A 17,528-nucleotide genomic window follows, 5' to 3' on the forward strand; every position below is an offset into this window, starting at 1 on the left:
GCCTTAAGATATAACCAGGTTGTTTTTCTAAACGGTTAAGAAATGCAATATTTTTGTATCATTATATAGAAATATACAAATTTGTATACAATACTATTTCAATCTTAATGAAGGAATACAGCCTGTCCAACATGTGTACACATACTCTGCTATGCATTCACTCTGCCCTTTGTTGCACAACACTGTACAATGTAATGTCAAAGGTCACCCCTGTGGTGACACCAAGTATGCCATTAAAACTTGAAAATGGCGCGAATAAAAAGGTACATACAGTAAACACGTGACTGTTTCACTGCTTTCCCACATTGTCCCGCACATTGAAATTTCAAATATGGTTCCAGGGGAAAACTAAGAGGTAGTTAAATGCCAACAGAGGTGAAGATGTGTGTTGAACAGATTTTATTTGAATGTAGGAAAGGACCGAAGCTGCTGTGAACTTCCACATGTGGAGAAACAGCATCCGGTCTGACGGCACCTTCCATCCGGTGTGGCAGTTGCAAGTATGTGGTATGGTATCGTGTCGAGCCTGGGTTAGACACATGGTGTTACTTTTCGCACCCGACTTTAGTGTTTCTTAACTGATGTTGCAGATCTTATAATGTTATTGAAATGTGCATATGTGTACCTGCTGGGCTGCTTCCCTTCAGTCTCGTCCACCACTGGTGTTTTTGTGGATGAGGATGAGACCAGTAGAAGTGTGTTGACCTGAGACTCACTGGGAGGACGAGCACTCTGAGGCAGCTGCTCTGCTTGTCTCCTTGTGTACTGACATCCTTAAATAGAACAGAAATTAATTGATATCATGAAGTGTGATTGAAAAAGAAAACATCACAAATCTGTGCAAAGATCTAAAACGAATGAAGATTTCCAATCATTTGCATTTCGTGAAGCTGAAGTAACAAGTGATGGTAATGAAATGAATATAAATGAGTATAAACAACTGTTTAGCATTCAGCTAAAATGTAATGTAGCAGTTGCACAAGTGAATTGGGCCAGGGTGCCTTCAAGTGTTTATCTCAGTCAAACTCAGAACAAAGCATTCATATTAAGCCTTCAATTTCCTTTTGAATGAAAATGAAAGATACCTGCTTCACAAGAGCGGGCTGTTCTCTTTTCTCTCAGTCTTTGATGTAACTGAAGGTGTAATGAGTCCTTTAAATCAGCTGTGTTGAGCTAAGGATAGAGCAGTGAACACATCGTCACTAACAGACAGATTTGAAACATGTGAATATGTCTACAACTGATTTTTCTCACACATTGAGTGAAATATTTAAGCCATAAATCACCTTGAACTGTCTGGTGTTGAGAAGAAAGGGATTGTACTCCTTCAGATTGTAAGTGTCTAGAAACACACATCCCTGACAATGAAAAACAGAAGTAAGAGGAAGTCAGATAAATGAGTGTCTCTTGGGTGAACGACGTTGCACAGAAGAAAGTCTGAGCTTCGGCGATACCTTGGTGTTGCAGTGATGCAGGTAGTGACTGTACAAGCTCTGGCGCCTCTGGGCCTCCAAAGGGCTACAGCTGGACACATGTTCCTCCACTCTCCTCTGGAGGGGGAACCATACCTGCTCAGTCCAGTGCTTGTGCAGCAGCTCCCTCCTCCTCAGCTCGGCTACGTCTCTTTGGGTCAGAAACATCTCCAGCTCCTCGATAACGACGACACAATTCAGTCAACATGGGAGTTACAGAAAAGTCAAGATATTTCCATGTGATGCAAAGCTTTCTTTTTGTAATGGCAAAAAGAGCAAGATATGGAAAAATCTGCTACTTCATAAACTGTGATTTGGGCTTGAAAGCAACATAAGTAAGAGGATTTAAAGGGATATTTCAACATTTAGGCAAATTTGCCAAATTCTCTGCTCAAGATTTGCTGTGAGATGTTCATTCGTCGTTGTAAACCATTGGATGTGTGATGTGAACAAGGAATAACATCTCCCAGCAAATCTCGCACATGCATACAAACATCAATAGAGCCACTGGGAGCTACTGCTACAACAAGGCTAAAAACAGAGATCAAATGAATTTTTGTCACGGCTTCAGGACACTTGGCGAGCAGTATGGAGGTTTTTGGATGTTTCATAGTGTGTGTTTTGAACGATTCAAAAGTGAGCACTATGCGCCGCCATTGTATGAAAATCCGTTGCCAGCCGGACCCCCCCTGGAACTCAAAAAGGGTTTTGATAACTCTAAAAGTTCTCTGAACTATTTCTTGGCATGACAGTGAGAAGAAAATTGGTGAATTATCGATTTTCGGTGAAGTATGCCAAGGCCATAAAAGCCCCCCCCCCCCAAATACTTAAATATATGCTACAAAAACCATAAGCATCTTACCTTCACAAAACCATTTCTCGTGTCCAGTAATGGTTGGAGTATTTCTCTGGCCTGTTGATTTTCAGCCTTCACCTTTTCCTAAATGGCAGCACATGTAGTAAGAAAAGTCACTCTCTCTTACTGTGTCCATGTTTGTGGATGAGTGTATTACCTGCAGTTGTCTGAGGGAGGTGTGAGAGAGCCAGGCCTGTTTGACGAGGGGCCGTGGACCAGAGGGCAGAGGCTCATCCCTTTTCCCTGCTTTCCCACGTCCACTGGTCGGCCTCACACTCAGCTGAGATGAAAACTTTGCAGCCCCTGTTGCATCCTTCACCTCTGCTGGGCATTCCTGTAACACCAGTAGAGCAACTTACTTGGTATTAAAAACATGCTGTCGTCCTACTTTGCAGTTTCATTTTCAGATATCATGTGTTGTTAATCTGAAAAGACACCATCATTGTATAGTTAGATCAGACTCGAACTACATCTTGTTTCATAACTGTGAATTTTACCCCACTGTGAATGCAAATGTGTGAAAACATAAACTGCAGAGACAAGAGGGGATTGTTGACTCCTGGAAATCCCAGCTCGAGTTCACCTACGGACCAGACACAATCATTGAGGTACACAGGAGGTAACAGAAGCCAGCACAATAGGCAGTGACAGATCGTGTCACTACGTGGAAACATGAGCTGCGTCTCACTGTTACGCCACAATATAGTAGGACATGTATGTGAGAGCAATATAGAGATTTCTCACTGGTCTGACCTAACAGGTTTGGTATCAGCATGAAAATGGCATCTTATTTTACGTTGCTGTGCCTCTTGTATTAGTCTGAATTAATAGCCCTATCTTCATTTAATGTGCAGGGCATGGATTGGGATACTTTGATCCAGCCCTATGCATTTTTCCGTTGTCCATAAAAAGATAAGAGTAGTCATGTGTCTGTCAATAACTTGAAACCTTTTTCATTCATGGTACATTCAGACACTGTCACTGTCCCAACCAGACAGAGAGAGGGGCAGCCATGCATTGAGCCAAGCATTGTACTCACTGCCAAAACTACCCAGGCTGGCAGAGGCGCACAGCCTCTCTGATGTTAGACTGGTGATAAATTATTAGTTGGCAATAATGCAAATGCAACAGCAGTATGTATACAAGAGAGAAAAGTGTCTATATATCTTACTGTTGAGAAAACAAACCTTCACCCTTATTATTATAAGAAGTCATTATGAGTTCGGCAGGTTGGTACTAATAGGTGTGTATGTTGAAACCATTTAATAAACTGTTGTTTGTTGTTTTGAAGTTGTTTCAGTATATTTGTACCTGAAACAACCATGTGCATGTTTTCTTTACCTCTGGTTTCAACAGACTTGTAGGAAATGATGTGTGGAAGGTGATCCAACCATTAGAAGTGTTTTTCTTCTTCATTGGGCCCATCCCTGCATCATGAGAAAGAAATAATAATATTGAGTCATCAGTTATGATAACGAGCTTGTTATGAGTCTGTTTGCCCCAATTAATTTCACCCTGCGTGTATTATCTGTAGTCTTTATCTATGCTCCACGCGTTACGCTTAAAGGCTACAAATGTAGAAGATATTTGTTTTTATTTTATGTATTTATTTTACATTAAATTAAGTTAAATTAAATTAAATTCATACAGTGTCTCTACTTTAGGAGTTGTAACCCTTAACACAGTATACTGTCATGGTTTCTTACCTTTGTTGACGAGGACGTTTGGGTTGAAGGTTCACGGAGAAAACGGCAAAAAACGAGCCAAACCTAAACACACTCTCATCGTTTTAGCGCGTTTAAGCTCGTTAAATAAAACGTGAAACTCCGTGAAAGACTGGCGACTGGTTGTTTCTCCCCTCGGACCAGGTTTCAGCGGTCAAAAGAGACAGTAACCTGCGGAGACAGAGGAGGAGAGGAGAGGAGAGGAGAGAGGAGAGGAGAGGAGAGGAGAGGCCTCCTCCAGGTGTCCTACCGTCTGGAGGTTTTCCTGTTGCCATGACACCAGCAGGCACGCACAAGCGAGCACGCGCTGCAAAGACATTCTCAGAACGCACGTGGAGTTTCACATAACAAATTGTTAAAGTTTTTTAATTTTTATTTTTGTTGCACAATTACTGACATTTTAGGTCAAAAACATAAACATAAATAATTAATTAAAACATTTTAAATTTAGCAGATCATTTTCACTTTTATTTATTTCACTTTTTTTTTTTTTTTTTTTAACTTATACTCTCAATTACAACCAATGTCTATTTTAGGAAGGGGATACCTTGTCTAGCACTCACGTGTGTTTAGACAGTGAGTTTATCCAACCTGAGTAATAGGCTGATATATTTACACAGACTGAGAAATATCCATTAATAGACACTGAGACAACCCTTAGCCTGCTCGTATCACAGGGGATTCTGACTAGCTCAAAGAAATCTGAGTAGAAACAAACAAACAGCTGTGGCCTATTTAGATGAACATTTCTTATTTAAATTGTAAACTATAATATTCAATGCCAGCCAGGTGAGCAGAGCTTCAGAGGGAGTCCATGTGCGTGGAGCTGTAAATCTGTTACTATGCGGTGCAGTGGGTTAAGGAGTTGTACTCTGCTGCTCTTAATGCGCCCGTTGACACCTGATGTGCGCTCTCAAGGTGTTCCGCTGCAACAACCCAGACACCTGCGGAGCATGCCAGTACTTAATGTTTGGGTATTAGCTGCGTAAAGGCAGGGCAGGGCTTGGCCAGATCATAACTTGGGATTTTCACTGCTTTCTTTCTTTCCGTTTGCCGGGTCCTGGACAGGGGGGAGACTACATGGATTGGTGGACTTCGTTGGCAGCGTGTATTGCCCTCCTATGGATTTTCTGCTTTATAGACGGTAAGAGGGAAAAAATGACAAGTGGGGATTTGGAGGTTTTTCAGGAACTACCTTATGGTGTTCACAGCTTTCAATGCACAGCTTTAAAAGTACCCTATTGCTCTTATATTGTGTTTAAGTTTTGCAAAAAAGAAAAAAAAAAGACAAATAAAAATTGCCTAGAATATATCAGCTGATAGGATAATTTTAAATCAGGAAATCATGACATTACTCTGATTTTACGCACGCTCAAACACGCGTAACAGCGCGCGTCACTCACTAAAACATTTGAGTTATTTTGTGTGTAGTACATCTTAAACAAAGAGTGTCTGGCTTAATATATGGCTCGGAAAAATATTGGTTTTGTTCACTTGAGACTGTGCTTTTGGCAATTCTGAGATTAATAATAAAAACTGATTTTGTGCCAAATCTATTCAAATATTAATATTTGCAAAAATCTAAAGAATTTGTCAGTACCGTAGAATAAAGCATCTTTAATAACGACGAATCCTGTGCGTAATAACGCGCCACGCCACTCACTTGCGTGCTCAGGTGACACCCACTGCCCACATGGCTGGTGAACCGACTTTAATCCAGTGGCAGACGCTGTTTGTAATGGTTACTGACATTAGCCACAGTGTTTAATTAGACTCCAACTGACCCCGTTACCCTCTTATCTCCAGGCAACGCCGTGCTTGAGCTTCGGCTGCTCTTCCATGCTCTGACCAAAGCAGCTTGTCACCTGTACCTGGCCCTGCTCCCGCTGCGCCGAGCCGCCACCCACTTCGCCGACTGCGCGAGATACCTTTTCAATCATGCCCAACAGACCCCGTCCCAACACGGCTACCTCCACCAAGGCCAACCCCTGGCCAGGAAAGGCACGCTGCACTTCCTGGAGGGCATGTGCGTGGTGTGCGAGACTGTGCCCAACCTGATGGGCGCGGCGCTCGCCGTGGGCGCCGCCTTCTGCCACATGCTGCAGGGAGGCTTCTACGTCCTGGCGGCGACGCTGCGCACCATCCAGATCAACCTGTTCTCCCAAATGAACGGAGAGAAGGAGCGATGGGACAAAGAGCGACACAGAGCCAAAGAGAGCGAGAAAAAGCTAAATTCTAAAGTGTTGGAATACATCTCGGTGTTTTGTCAAGACCCTGTCAGCGCTTTACGCATCAAGGTCGACGTGCCACCTGTCTATAGATAATCTTTGTACAACGATTTCCTGGTTAATTGGCACATAAGAGGCCTTCTTTTAATTGCTGAAGGGTTACAGGTCATTGGTTTGCAGAGAGGTTGAACTTTGACCCCTAATGTTGCTGAGGGAATAGTACCAACAGAATCAAAGAGAAGAAATGATATTCAAGTGTGGAAAAAAGATAAAGAATCTATGGTGCATTTTGTTACATTTGTTTTACATTTATTGAGATGTAAAGAAATTAAAATAAATGTCTCAAATTAAATCTCACATATTTGATTGGTTGACATTGTTGTGACATTGAAACCTTTACTGCTACATTACTGCTCATACAATCAAAGTGTCATAGTACAGCATCAGTGTTTGTTATCTGATTGGACCGTTCATTTACCAGTGCTTTACTAATTAGTATGTACATTAACAATTAATCTGAAACAGAGAGTTAAAAACATATTAAAACAATGGAAATTATTCAAATGAAGTTCACAGACATCACCAGTGCTTCATTTGGAAGGGCAGGAAGGTCACTGTTGTTTTTTCAAGTCTAAAAATAGTTAGCAACAACTAGCTCTGATTAAAATTGTCAAACAAAATCAGCAACACTGTCACCGGTGGGTCACCATGCCAGGTGTGTGTAGCTTTATCCTAGCCCTGTCAGATCTGTGAGGGATGAGAGCAAGGACACAGAGAGAGGAGGGAGGGGGGGGGGTAGTGAACGTTCAAGAGTGCAACGCAGCCAGGTTAAGTCCGGCGTCCAGGATCAAGTATTTCGTCTGAGCGCTCAGAGGTATGGTGCGACGGTTCTGCATGTAAAGGCACCGAGGGAGGAAGATGAGGACGAAGATGTGGAAAAAGGGAAAGGAGGAAAGGATCAGGTAGGGGTGAAGACTGTGGGCAGGTAACCAACATGGATCTGTTCCCGTGGAGACTAAAGCCTTGCGTCAGGTGTTGTCTGGAGCATCTGGGGAGGGATTTTCCCCGCTACAGGGAGATAGGAAAAATAAAAATCATCCCTCAGACTTGTGTTTGTTGGTATGTTAAACTGTATAGCAGGGTAAAAAGACCAAAATGACTCAAAACAACTGCCTGTCTTCATCACAAACATCACAACTTACAAAGTATGTCTCCAATTCTTCTAACAGCAGCTTTGTTCACTTTGTGTTCGTTCTGCTCAGACCTGCGATGAGGAACCAAGATAGACAAAGTAGGGTTGTTGCAAACATGCATAAACTCTGGCGTTAAAAATGCAAACAGCTTCTCAAGCACCGCAGAAAATGAGCTTAAAACCAAACAGATCTGCAGGGGCTAATCCCATTACTCACGCCCTCAACTTTGTCACAGCCTCCAGTCTCCGCAGGGCCGACAGAACGTTTTTCTGTGTGTCGGATGAAAGGGCTTCATAGGTGTGAAGCTCACCTGCAAAAAGCACACAGAGATAATCGGTGGTGATGTGATCTGCGGAGTTGGAGCAGCTGGAGATGGTTCTAGAGGTCAGGGGGGTTCACTTTCAGTTTTACCTGAGAGGATAAGCTTTGTAGCCAGGCTCCTCACAGCGGGTACAACCTGTTTCTCTGTGAATACATGGACTCCTTCTTCAGAAAGGTACCTCAACATCACCTGGACAAAAAAACACACCCGATAAAGCAGAAGAACTTGTTTTATATATTATTACTTTTAATCCCCTAGATGTTTTACTTCATTTATTTTATAAATTCCATAGTAGTGGCCCATGTTCAAAGGGAACAGCTCACCAACTACCTCACCCAACCCCCATCCAAATAATTGGTAAATTAAGTGTAACTGGTTCATTTAACACCACAGAGGACTGAATTCTATTTTAGAGTCTGAATCATTTATCTACTCATTTATTTTTTTTCACCAGAAACATGTCCCTTTTGAATAAACTGGCCTAAAAACACCTGAATCAGCTGAAAACAAGCCCCATTTAAAAATGAATGAATGAATGAATTACCAATGATAAGTTTATCTAGGTTCAGTAATGCTAAAATCAAATAAAATCTTCCAGCTAAATAAGCTAAGTTTCATTTATGTACGTAATCACATCAAAGCACCTGATAGGATTCGATGAAGGGTTGTAGTAGTGCCTGTAGGAAGGACAGCACCTCCAGCCCTGTGTCTGACGGTGTCACTTCCTGCTGACTGACGTGGACCGCTCCACATTTCTTCAGGAGGAGGCACGCCTCCTCGAAGTCCTGATCGATTGACATACAGACATGAATACAAAACCAGTAACTTCTGGATTTTATATAAAGTTCAACATTTTGGCAAACTGGCTCATTGCCAGAATCCCTATAGTCATAGCAGTAGGTTCGTTAACTTTATTTGTCGGTGCAAGCTATTTTTAGAACGGCGGAGCAGAACCACGAGCTGCTCAGAGCTACACTACAGAGGCTAATGGGATTTCTTGGTTTCCCTCATCAAACTCATCAAATACACAATCCAAAAACTCCAAAATGCTCTTGTGGACAAGTTGTGACCTGCACATTCACCACGCTATGAGATAATAAAGGAACGTTACCAGACAGAGTTGTTTTCGAGGCAAATGCAGAGACTGCTTGCTGGAAAACTGCCCCTGACAGGAACGTGCATCAGCTGTTTTGCATGAATTTACCTCGAAAACAACTCTTGTCTCGTAATGTTCCGTTATTATCTCATAGCGTGGTGAATGTGCAGGTCACAACTTGTCCACACGAGAGCATTTTGGAGTTATATTTGATGAGTTTGATGAGGGAAACCAAGAAATCCCATTAGCCTCCGTAGCATAGGTCTGAGCAGCTCGCAGCTCTGCTCTGCCGTTCTAAAAACAGCTTGCACCGACAAATAAAGGTAACAAACCTACTGCTAAGACTATAGGGATTAGGGCAATCATGTTGAACTATCCCTTTAAGCAGCTTCCACCCATAGTGGAGGTGTACAGGTTGACCAGTGGTTATATTGCTTCACCAGGGCCAGTGTGTCAGAAGTCGAGCTCTGAACTAAGATTTCATACATGATTTAAGAGGACGATAATCCCCCTTGTCCTGAGATGCTTGGGGGGAAGCTGAGCCTCGACAGATGAGGGTGTTACCTGAGACAACTTGTCAGGGATGAAGATGAACTCGTAGGAGAAGAGCTCCTGTAGGAAGCAGAAGGAGGTGAAGAGCTCGTCTGTGAACACAACGGTGGGTCGCACAATAAATCAAGAGCTCAGAGAAACTTTTGCATTGTCAGCTGAACAATACAACGCGCCCAGCCCCTCACCTCTCTGTCTGCTCTTAGTGATGTGTATGGAGGTCGCGAGCAGGGCCGGACGCACAAAAATATGCAGCGCCTGATTCCTATAGGAGGCCAGCATCAGCACCGGCGCCGCTATCCTCATCACGCCGTCCTCTGGGCTGATTGGTCGCTTCCTCGCTGGCTCCTCCTCCTGAACCAGGTAGATACGCCCCGCTCTGTGACGAACTATGGAGCGATGAAGGGTCACGGTGGATGACATCATGTCTGAGTTGGAGGCTTGTCCTGCAGAAAATGATCTCTGTTATCTTTCTGAAACAGGCAGTCCGGAGTCTGCGGGGGTCAGACTGGCCTCGGAGCAGTTTGTGTGCTCTTGTGTATGTGTGTGTGTGTGTGTGTGTGTGTTTATGCGCCTGCATGTGTGAATCTACACACACCCGAGACTTGTAAAGTGAGACGGTTCAGTGGGGTCCTCTCAGGATAAGTTACTTAAAGTGCATTAATCCACTGAACATCTCCTAAGTGAATCTGAACGCTCGTGCCAACTCACATTCATCTAATCTGTCTGATCTACCTCAGAGCTAAAGGAGCCTTTAGTGTCCCGAGGTGAAAGCACTCAGTTACTTCTCTCTGCATTAACTCTGTCTGCTTCACTTAAAATGTAATATGCAAATGCCCCCTGCTGGTCGTTCAGGGGACGTGAAAGTAAAAGACCCATCAAAGTCCCACTGTGAGCAGAGCTTAACACTTATCCAAAACATGAGCTCAAGTTTGATGCAGCTGCATTTGCACTGATCTAATTAAGCTACATAATAAATAAATAAAAAAATCTAATGTATCAAATCCATTAATTAAAGCTGAACAGCTATTTACACTGCTATCCCAGACTTGTGCATTGGATGTGGACACAAGAGGGGAATGTTCAACCCACTGTGTTTGGGGAGGCAATAAAGGGAGAGTGGACAAGCCCTATGATTTTTATATTGGGATCATACATACCCATAAACACAATAAGTGTGAGGTTTTGTTTCCAAAACTGTTATTTCACTGTTATGGAAAAATGCATACAACTTTAACTTTAGAAAAGTTAATCTGCACTAAACTGATTTTCTATACAATTAAGAGAATACAGTAGTGATCTACTGTGATAAATGTAACTGTATAAGATCTCAATCAATGGATAAACATTTTCAAACCCCTTCTTTTTTTAAAACTTTATATGTTAACATTAATTCAACATGAATGAATGTAGTGTGTCCATAACATAAAATCTAAATGTATGCATTAATTCTGTGCATTTACATTGCCTTTATTTTTCTATAATTTAATTTTTCACTTATTTATTTAGGGTTTATGACTTGTTATTAAAAATAGTCTGTAGTTTCTAATGCTCCTCCTTTTTCCTTTATACGTGGCATGGGTGTTAATATGATTACGTTTTTGTTGTTGCGAAATGTTAGTTTAAAAGAAATCAAATACATTTTTGGAATAAAAGACAAAGCAAATCATTTTATCTTCTCTCACCCACCAGGCCAGTTGAGCCGAGCGCCGCAATCCAGCGCCAGCTTCCTAAGCCAGAGAGTTTTGTCTGTGAGCTGCTGCCACAGCAGACCTTCTCCTGTTAAGACTGTGATAGGAGCCTGGAGCAACAGGCTGGCCATCAGAGACCACGGGCTGATCAGAGAGCCCTCTTCTTGGAGCCGTACCATCAGATGAGCCAGCCAGCTCACACAGGCCTGAGCCTCTGCAGTGGGCCTCTGAGGAAGATCTCTGTGAATAGAGACAAAGGGAGGAGAAGAGGAGAGAGTGAGCCGGATGAAGGGAGAGACGCAGCCAAACAGACTGTGCTGCAGTCAGGCAGGAAAATAGATGATTATTTGTCTGCAGCTACAACTGAGGACAATGCTTTGGTAACATTTCTGTTGATTTATAATTATTTCAGAAAACATTGTAGAATAATAATTACACGTATTTACATATATTAAATATTAAATATATATATTCTATTCATATTAAATCATTATGCAAGGTATTTAGAAACGTACTGATGCAGCGATATAAAGTAACATTTATGGAAAATATAACTAAACCCATGAATGAATTCGTAGAATGTAAATTACACAGAGCTTGGTTGGTAGCTAATATGGAAATTGGAACTCATGACCTCTTCATTTCTAAAATCCTTGTGGGCACACATGCAGAAAAACAGACAAGAGTATGCTGTACAGATTTGTAGAGAACTCTTGAACCTGGGTATGAGGTTGTATTGGCAGCGATTTATCTTTCCTTGACACAGCTGTCTGACTGACAGGGGACGGCCAAAGTTCACATGCATGGTGCCGTAATCTTCCTGAAGCACTCTGCTCGCCTTCAGCAGACCCTGCAGAGAATGACGAAGACTGGACGTGAATCCCGAGCAAAAACAATCAGCAGTATTTATAGATGACCCTCCTGACCGGCAGTAATGGGGTCAAAGTCATTTTATTTTGCAAATCACAAATGAAACACAAAAGAGAAATGACATGTTGGTAAGGATACAGAACAGGCCGGAATAATGAGGCAGTCAGGCTCATCTGAACCCAATTAACCTCCACTACAGTATAAACAGTTCCACAGCAGCGTGAGTGCTGTGTGGACGGTGGTGAGGTGTCCGATTATCAATTATTGCTGAAGTGAGTAACGTGAGCGGGACACACACCGTGGTGCTTTCTTTGGGCTTGGGGATACCCAGTAACTCATGGGCGAGCAGCGACTCCTCCAGGACTCGGTCGTAGCTGATGCTGACCGGCACCAGCGTGATGTCGTACACCTCACCTTTAAAGTAGGGCTCCAGAACCATGTGCATCATACCTGCAGGCACATACAGGTCATGTAGGGTGGGAGATACATTTATATATGCAGTATTTAGGCAAGGCAAGGCAATTTTATTTGTATAGGGGCTTCACATGGCATCATAACAAAGTCCTCTGCCCTTAGACCCTCACATCGACTGAGGAAAACCTCCCGGGAAAACCCTTTTAACAGGGAAAAACTGGAGAAACCTCAGGGTGAGCAACAGAGGAGGAATCCCTCACCCAGGACGGGCAGACGTGCAATAGATGTTGTATACAGACAAGAAAACAGTTTATAACATAGAATATGGAAAACATGGAAATGTTAACAAGAGCTGAAGGCAGCTTCTAGTGGGAGGAAAGGCAGGGAATGAAAATAAGATCTTTGTATTTTACCACAACACTTTATTTGTCACATTTTCAAATATTTCAACCTCTATGATACATATATTTATGTTTAAACTCTATAATCGAGGTTTTGGAGACCGAATGGCAACAGAAAAAAAAGCTCATTATGTTGTGAGATTAAAGAAACAAAAATTTAACGTGTCTACATGTGTGCACTCACCTAACTTAGGTGTCAGGGACTTCAGTGTGCGACTCCTTAACCCTTCCACATAAAACTCCAAAGGAGCATGTCCTTTCTACAGAGAGGAGACATGAAACAGATGGATGCCAAACAAGCTTTGTGAAAAACTAAAGCCAATTGTAAAAGAAGAAGAACAAGTTTGAGCTTGTTACGTCTGATGGAGCAGATAAATCAGATTTTACCCTGACTATGGTTTTGACATATTCTGACAGTACTGCCCAGTACAGTTTGTCAGAGCCGATGGCACGCCGGATAAAGAAAGCTCCCGAGCGACGCAGGATCTCTCCAACCATCTTCATCCCTGCAAGAGCTTTACAGCAGAGAGGAGGAGAAATTAACAACGGGAAAAGTAGAAGTGACCTCGGAGATGTTGTTATGTATACATCTCCATATCATCTATGTAATTCTGCAGTTTTGAATCAAATAGATACTTGCGAATTCCTGCAGCAATAACAGGTACGGGGATGTCGTAGGTGAACAGGATGTAGGAGATGATTAAGAAGTCCACATAACTCCTGTGATTGGGCATCAGGATCACAGGAGTTTCCTGAACGACTTGTTGGAGCTGGAAAGACAGCAAAAAAGACAGGCTATCTACAGCAGCATGTAAGGAGAACTGAAAAAAACAAACCAAAGCTGATTTAATGTGTGACTTAAAATATATGCAATGTATATTTATTCTCCTTTCTCAAAAGCCTATACTTAAAGGAGAGGTTTGACATATCTAGCCATTTAACAAGCCAGTTGTGAGTGGGCAGCTAGCTCAGTTTTTGTACAAATTAAGTAAATGAGAAGTTTCCTCTTGCCTACAGTCTGTTTACTAAGCTAAGTTAACAAAGCATGCTAACAATCCTCTTACAGGCCTTAAGACAACGTGATATTTATTCTTTCAAATTGTTTTTTAAAAAAGCAGCAAAGACAGGAAATTATTGTTTACTGGTCAGAAGGCCATGTTAGATACTTATCATGAAGTGTTTAGGTTAAATTAGAGGGAATTACATGTACACTATGCTTTATGAGCTTTTTAATTTATCATTAGTTGAAGCAGATATCAGCTTCACGGCCGTTTCGGCTAATGCTGCGTTCAAGGCAGGCTTTTGAAACCGTAAGTTACAGCTTCAAGTCACAACTACGACTTGGTAGCGTTCCAGGTAACCCGTAGCTCGTGTTTTTACCATCCTGTTGTCTGTGAAAGTTCCCTATAACGGCCACTCGTAACTTCCGACCCGTGAACTCGTACCAGATCGAACTGGTATGACTTCATGTAGCCGATGTCATATCTGGCCCTCTGCGTTGTGTTTCTCACGGCCTGCCCTAGGTGGGGTTCGATCCCACGACCTCCCGCACCGGAGGCGACGATGCTAACCTCTTCGCCAAGAGGTTGACAACCACTTGGCGGGTTGGTTAGCACGTCCTTTATGGGTGGAGTGAGTGCACATCCGTTACACTCACCCCCGCTGAACTCACTCCACCCAGGGCATCCGGGTCACGGCACCACTGTAGCCGATGTCATATCTGGCCCTCTGCATTGTGTTTCTCACGGCCTGCCCTAGGTGGGGTTCGATCCCACGACCTCCCGCACCGGAGGCGACGATGCTAACCTCTTCGCCAAGAGGTTGACAACCACTTGGCGGGTTGGTTAGCACGTCCTTTATGGGTGGAGTGAGTGCACATCCGTTACATTCACAGGAAGGAAAAACACAAAGTACGAGTTTCTTTGAACGCACCATGAGTTAGCAGCCCCCGCCCTTGTCAGGCATCAATTGGTCCTCGTGCTACGTCACCACATTCACGCGCATCCCTTGGCTGCACACACAGCCCTTCATGCCGTTCTCTCTCCTCATTGGATAACACTTGTATCCCACAAGGAAAATTTTCTCCTCGGGTTACAGCAGAGCAGAGTGACGGAGAGACTCGTGTTTAGGCTGAAATACTTCATGTAAGTGATTGCTGACGGAAAATAGGACTATTTAGGACTTATATTAACAAAAACATTCCACTGATATCTGCTTTGACATCCGAATTTTGATTTTCAGATCGGCTACTAAAAGGTTCAGTTCTGCCAAATTAGGTTTCAGTGCTTTAAGCATCACAAATGTTATAGGCAGATCTCAAAATCAAAATGAGTGCAAATAAACCTCAAAGCATCGGCATCCAGCAGCCACATACCATAAGGGATTAGGGAGTGTATATTTTCTGTTTAGGGTAGACTGACCCTTTAAGACACCTGTAACTCTGGACACAGCACTGACCGTGTTGAGGCTCTCCATGTTGACGAAGATGCTGGTGAAGAGCCTCTTGAACACCTTGGTGAGTGTGTAGCCCATCAGCCTGATAAACCCCAGCTGCAGGTTTTGAGACATTTCCTCCAAAATCCCACAGGCCTCCTCCGTCACCTCCTGCACCGTTGACCCCGTCTCCATGGCGATCTGAAGAGGGATGCAGGGGAAAGACCGACTCCATGCTGATTAAGTTGTGGTGTGAAATTTCTTTTGTTACATTTTTTTTTTTTTTTTAAATCACACAGTCCCACCTCTTTGGTCACATAGCGCAGATACTGGGACTCCAGCACAGCTTTGTTGAGTTCAGCCGTGGAGCGGGGTGGAGCTCCCTGGTAGGGGTGGGGGTTAAAGGTCCTAAAGGCATGGCCGAGATCACTGCTGTGTCTCCTCTCCTCCAGTATGTCCACAAAGTCCTCCTCATTTTCCCGGCCTTCCCTGCCTAATTCCCTATACTGGAGAAAGGAGCCATGCAAATGTTACAGATAAGGTCAATGTCCGAGACCTTTAACAGAGGAAAAGACCAGGACGGAATAGAAACATGTGGTTTGTCTTGGGATTTTTATATGTGAGAAGACAGAAAGAGGAAAGAAAACTTATTTTGGGAAGTTAATAGCTGCCGTGGGTATAAATACCAATCAAAGAAGGACACAGGACACAAAAAAAAAAAAAAACATTTAGGTTCAAATCATTAAAAACATATATTGCTATTTATTACTCCATTGGGAGTGCAGGGTTTTACACCAAAGGGAGAGTTTATCTGTGTTCCCTTGAAAATAAAAACCTTAAGTTTAAGATGTGTAGTTGTTGTAAGTGGGGGCCAGTTGTGGTCAAAACTACAAGTTCTTAACTTTTGAGTTACAAAAAACAACAACTACTTGTTTATTCCTGGATTATGTAGTTTTTAAATTAGGAAGGACATTAAAGCGTTTTTTCCCCATCATATACAACATATGAAACCATGCAGGCCTTTACCCACTTATGAACAAAAACACAATGACCCATTATCTGCAGTTTTGTACTGTGACCGGGTGGTTAGTGGCTGGAAACACGAGTTACAGCAGCTTACAGGCTTCAGCTCTACTTCTCTGTGCTTGGACACATTCAACACACAGCACATGATCGGATTGGTTTGTCTCAGATAGTTTCACTTTAAGCTCCATATCCTTTATAATTTATAGTCACCGTTAACTTTTAAAGCGGAGGGCAGCCTGGCTGAAGTGTCGCGATAAGTGTGTGGGTTAAAAACAACCTTATCCAATAAGAAGAAGCGGACAGGTGGTCTCTTACCGTATGCGTCATCCTGCACGGGAACAAGCCAACAGACAAACACCGTCCTCGCAGGTGCCGCGGTCTGTCCTCATTGACTTTCGCTTTCCGTACTCCAGAGTTTCCCTCGATGCACCCTGCGTTACGGTGCAGCACCCTGGGGCCCAGGCCAATGGTGTCGCCGGGTTTTGGAGACTCCTCCCGCCTAGTGTAACGTGCAGCCCCTTTGCCCTCTAATAACCCCAACACTGTTGTGTGCATGATGGGATGTGGAGCAAGGTTGAACTAATAGCAGCCGAGTTCATCTGACTGAAAAAATGCATCATTCTGTATACATAGGCTACATTACATTCATATTAAATAGTATTACATAACTGGTTCACTCTATGGTTCAGTGTTTATTCAACATAATCTACTGAAATTATTCACTTGATTGTAGATTAATTAATAAATTATAAAGCAATTATGCATGCAGTGCACATATTTCCTTCTGTGCTGGCCATAGCAATCTTCTCTGTTTTTTTTCCAATTGGGAATTTTATTCATGAAAGTCTAATTACGATTCAATTAATTGCAGAGTATCTATGTGAAATGAGCCAGTGTATTTGCAAATGATTTCATGAACTGCTGATGAGTTGAGCAAAAAAAAAAAAAAAAAAAAAATCAGCATTAATGTTTGAGCATGGATTGGAGGCTGTAAAGATGAGGCATGCTGTGGTAAACCTGCACCCATGTGTCAGCACACATAGCTCCACCTGCTCCACCTGCACCCGCAGCCTTAATCAAACTCATCCACCAGCCTGCACCCAGTGGCTGCTGATGTCAGCAAGGTGTCTGATGACAGATGACAGGAGATTTTTACTGGAGCTCAGCGAACGCACAAGAACGAACCTCAAGTGTGTGAATAAAGGTGAAGGAGCCGTTGTTGTTCTACTGAGATCGATGGACATTAACAGACA

General features: G+C 42.9%; 3 protein-coding genes across 4 annotated transcripts; 1 reads left to right on the forward strand and 2 right to left on the reverse strand.

Moving 5' to 3' along the window:
- Window positions 1-225: 225 nt before the first annotated feature.
- On the reverse strand, window positions 226-4,096 carry fam228a (family with sequence similarity 228 member A). Of its 2 annotated transcripts, XM_084000738.1 has the most exons (9): window positions 4,035-4,096; window positions 3,670-3,755; window positions 2,486-2,662; window positions 2,335-2,412; window positions 1,455-1,649; window positions 1,287-1,358; window positions 1,086-1,173; window positions 626-773; window positions 226-526 (listed from the first exon to the last, which is right to left on the reverse strand). In XM_084000738.1, exons 2-9 carry the CDS (start codon window positions 3,751-3,753, stop codon window positions 400-402), a joined length of 969 nt encoding a protein of 322 aa, XP_083856864.1. In that variant the 5' UTR covers window positions 3,754-3,755; window positions 4,035-4,096; the 3' UTR covers window positions 226-399. The 2 variants fall into 2 exon arrangements, with proteins under 2 accessions (XP_083856864.1, XP_083856865.1); XM_084000739.1 differs by lacking the exon at window positions 4,035-4,096 and having other exon boundaries at window positions 3,670-3,781.
- LOC311007519 (uncharacterized protein) lies at window positions 4,095-6,447 on the forward strand. Its single transcript, XM_084000740.1, has 2 exons — window positions 4,095-5,196; window positions 5,859-6,447. The coding sequence occupies exons 1-2, from the start codon at window positions 5,133-5,135 to the stop codon at window positions 6,374-6,376; spliced, it is 582 nt and encodes a 193-aa protein (XP_083856866.1). The 5' UTR covers window positions 4,095-5,132; the 3' UTR covers window positions 6,377-6,447.
- A 118-nt stretch (window positions 6,448-6,565) lies between these two features.
- On the reverse strand, window positions 6,566-16,754 carry gnpat2 (glyceronephosphate O-acyltransferase 2). Its single transcript, XM_084000737.1, has 16 exons — window positions 16,591-16,754; window positions 15,555-15,755; window positions 15,274-15,450; window positions 13,457-13,586; window positions 13,204-13,331; window positions 13,001-13,076; window positions 12,300-12,451; window positions 11,851-11,981; window positions 11,130-11,371; window positions 9,629-9,886; window positions 9,456-9,535; window positions 8,440-8,580; window positions 7,885-7,984; window positions 7,690-7,783; window positions 7,483-7,544; window positions 6,566-7,348 (listed from the first exon to the last, which is right to left on the reverse strand). The coding sequence occupies exons 1-16, from the start codon at window positions 16,600-16,602 to the stop codon at window positions 7,296-7,298; spliced, it is 2,037 nt and encodes a 678-aa protein (XP_083856863.1). The 5' UTR covers window positions 16,603-16,754; the 3' UTR covers window positions 6,566-7,295.
- Between the last annotated feature and the right edge of the window lie 774 nt (window positions 16,755-17,528).

The sequence above is a fragment of the Trachurus trachurus genome, assembly GCF_905171665.1.
Source record: "Trachurus trachurus genome assembly, chromosome: 24".
Lineage (NCBI taxonomy): Eukaryota > Metazoa > Chordata > Actinopteri > Carangiformes > Carangidae > Trachurus > Trachurus trachurus.

Excerpts from the sequence above, each read along its gene's own strand:
- fam228a (XM_084000738.1), bottom strand. The coding sequence starts at position 3,753 with ATGGGCCCAATGAAGAAGAAAAACACTTCTAATGGTTGGATCACCTTC. Across the intron at positions 1,359-1,454 it reads TGCATCACTGCAACACCAAG|GGATGTGTGTTTCTAGACAC; the intron begins GTATCGCCGAAG and ends TTTCATTGTCAG. Across the intron at positions 1,174-1,286 it reads TCAACACCAGACAGTTCAAG|CTCAACACAGCTGATTTAAA; the intron begins GTGATTTATGGC and ends CTCTATCCTTAG.
- LOC311007519 (XM_084000740.1), top strand. The coding sequence starts at position 5,133 with ATGGATTGGTGGACTTCGTTGGCAGCGTGTATTGCCCTCCTATGGATT. Across the intron at positions 5,197-5,858 it reads GATTTTCTGCTTTATAGACG|GCAACGCCGTGCTTGAGCTT; the intron begins GTAAGAGGGAAA and ends TCTTATCTCCAG.
- gnpat2 (XM_084000737.1), bottom strand. Across the intron at positions 11,372-11,850 it reads CAATACAACCTCATACCCAG|AGATCTTCCTCAGAGGCCCA; the intron begins GTTCAAGAGTTC and ends CTCTATTCACAG. Across the intron at positions 7,545-7,689 it reads GCTGTGACAAAGTTGAGGGC|GTCTGAGCAGAACGAACACA; the intron begins GTGAGTAATGGG and ends TCCTCATCGCAG.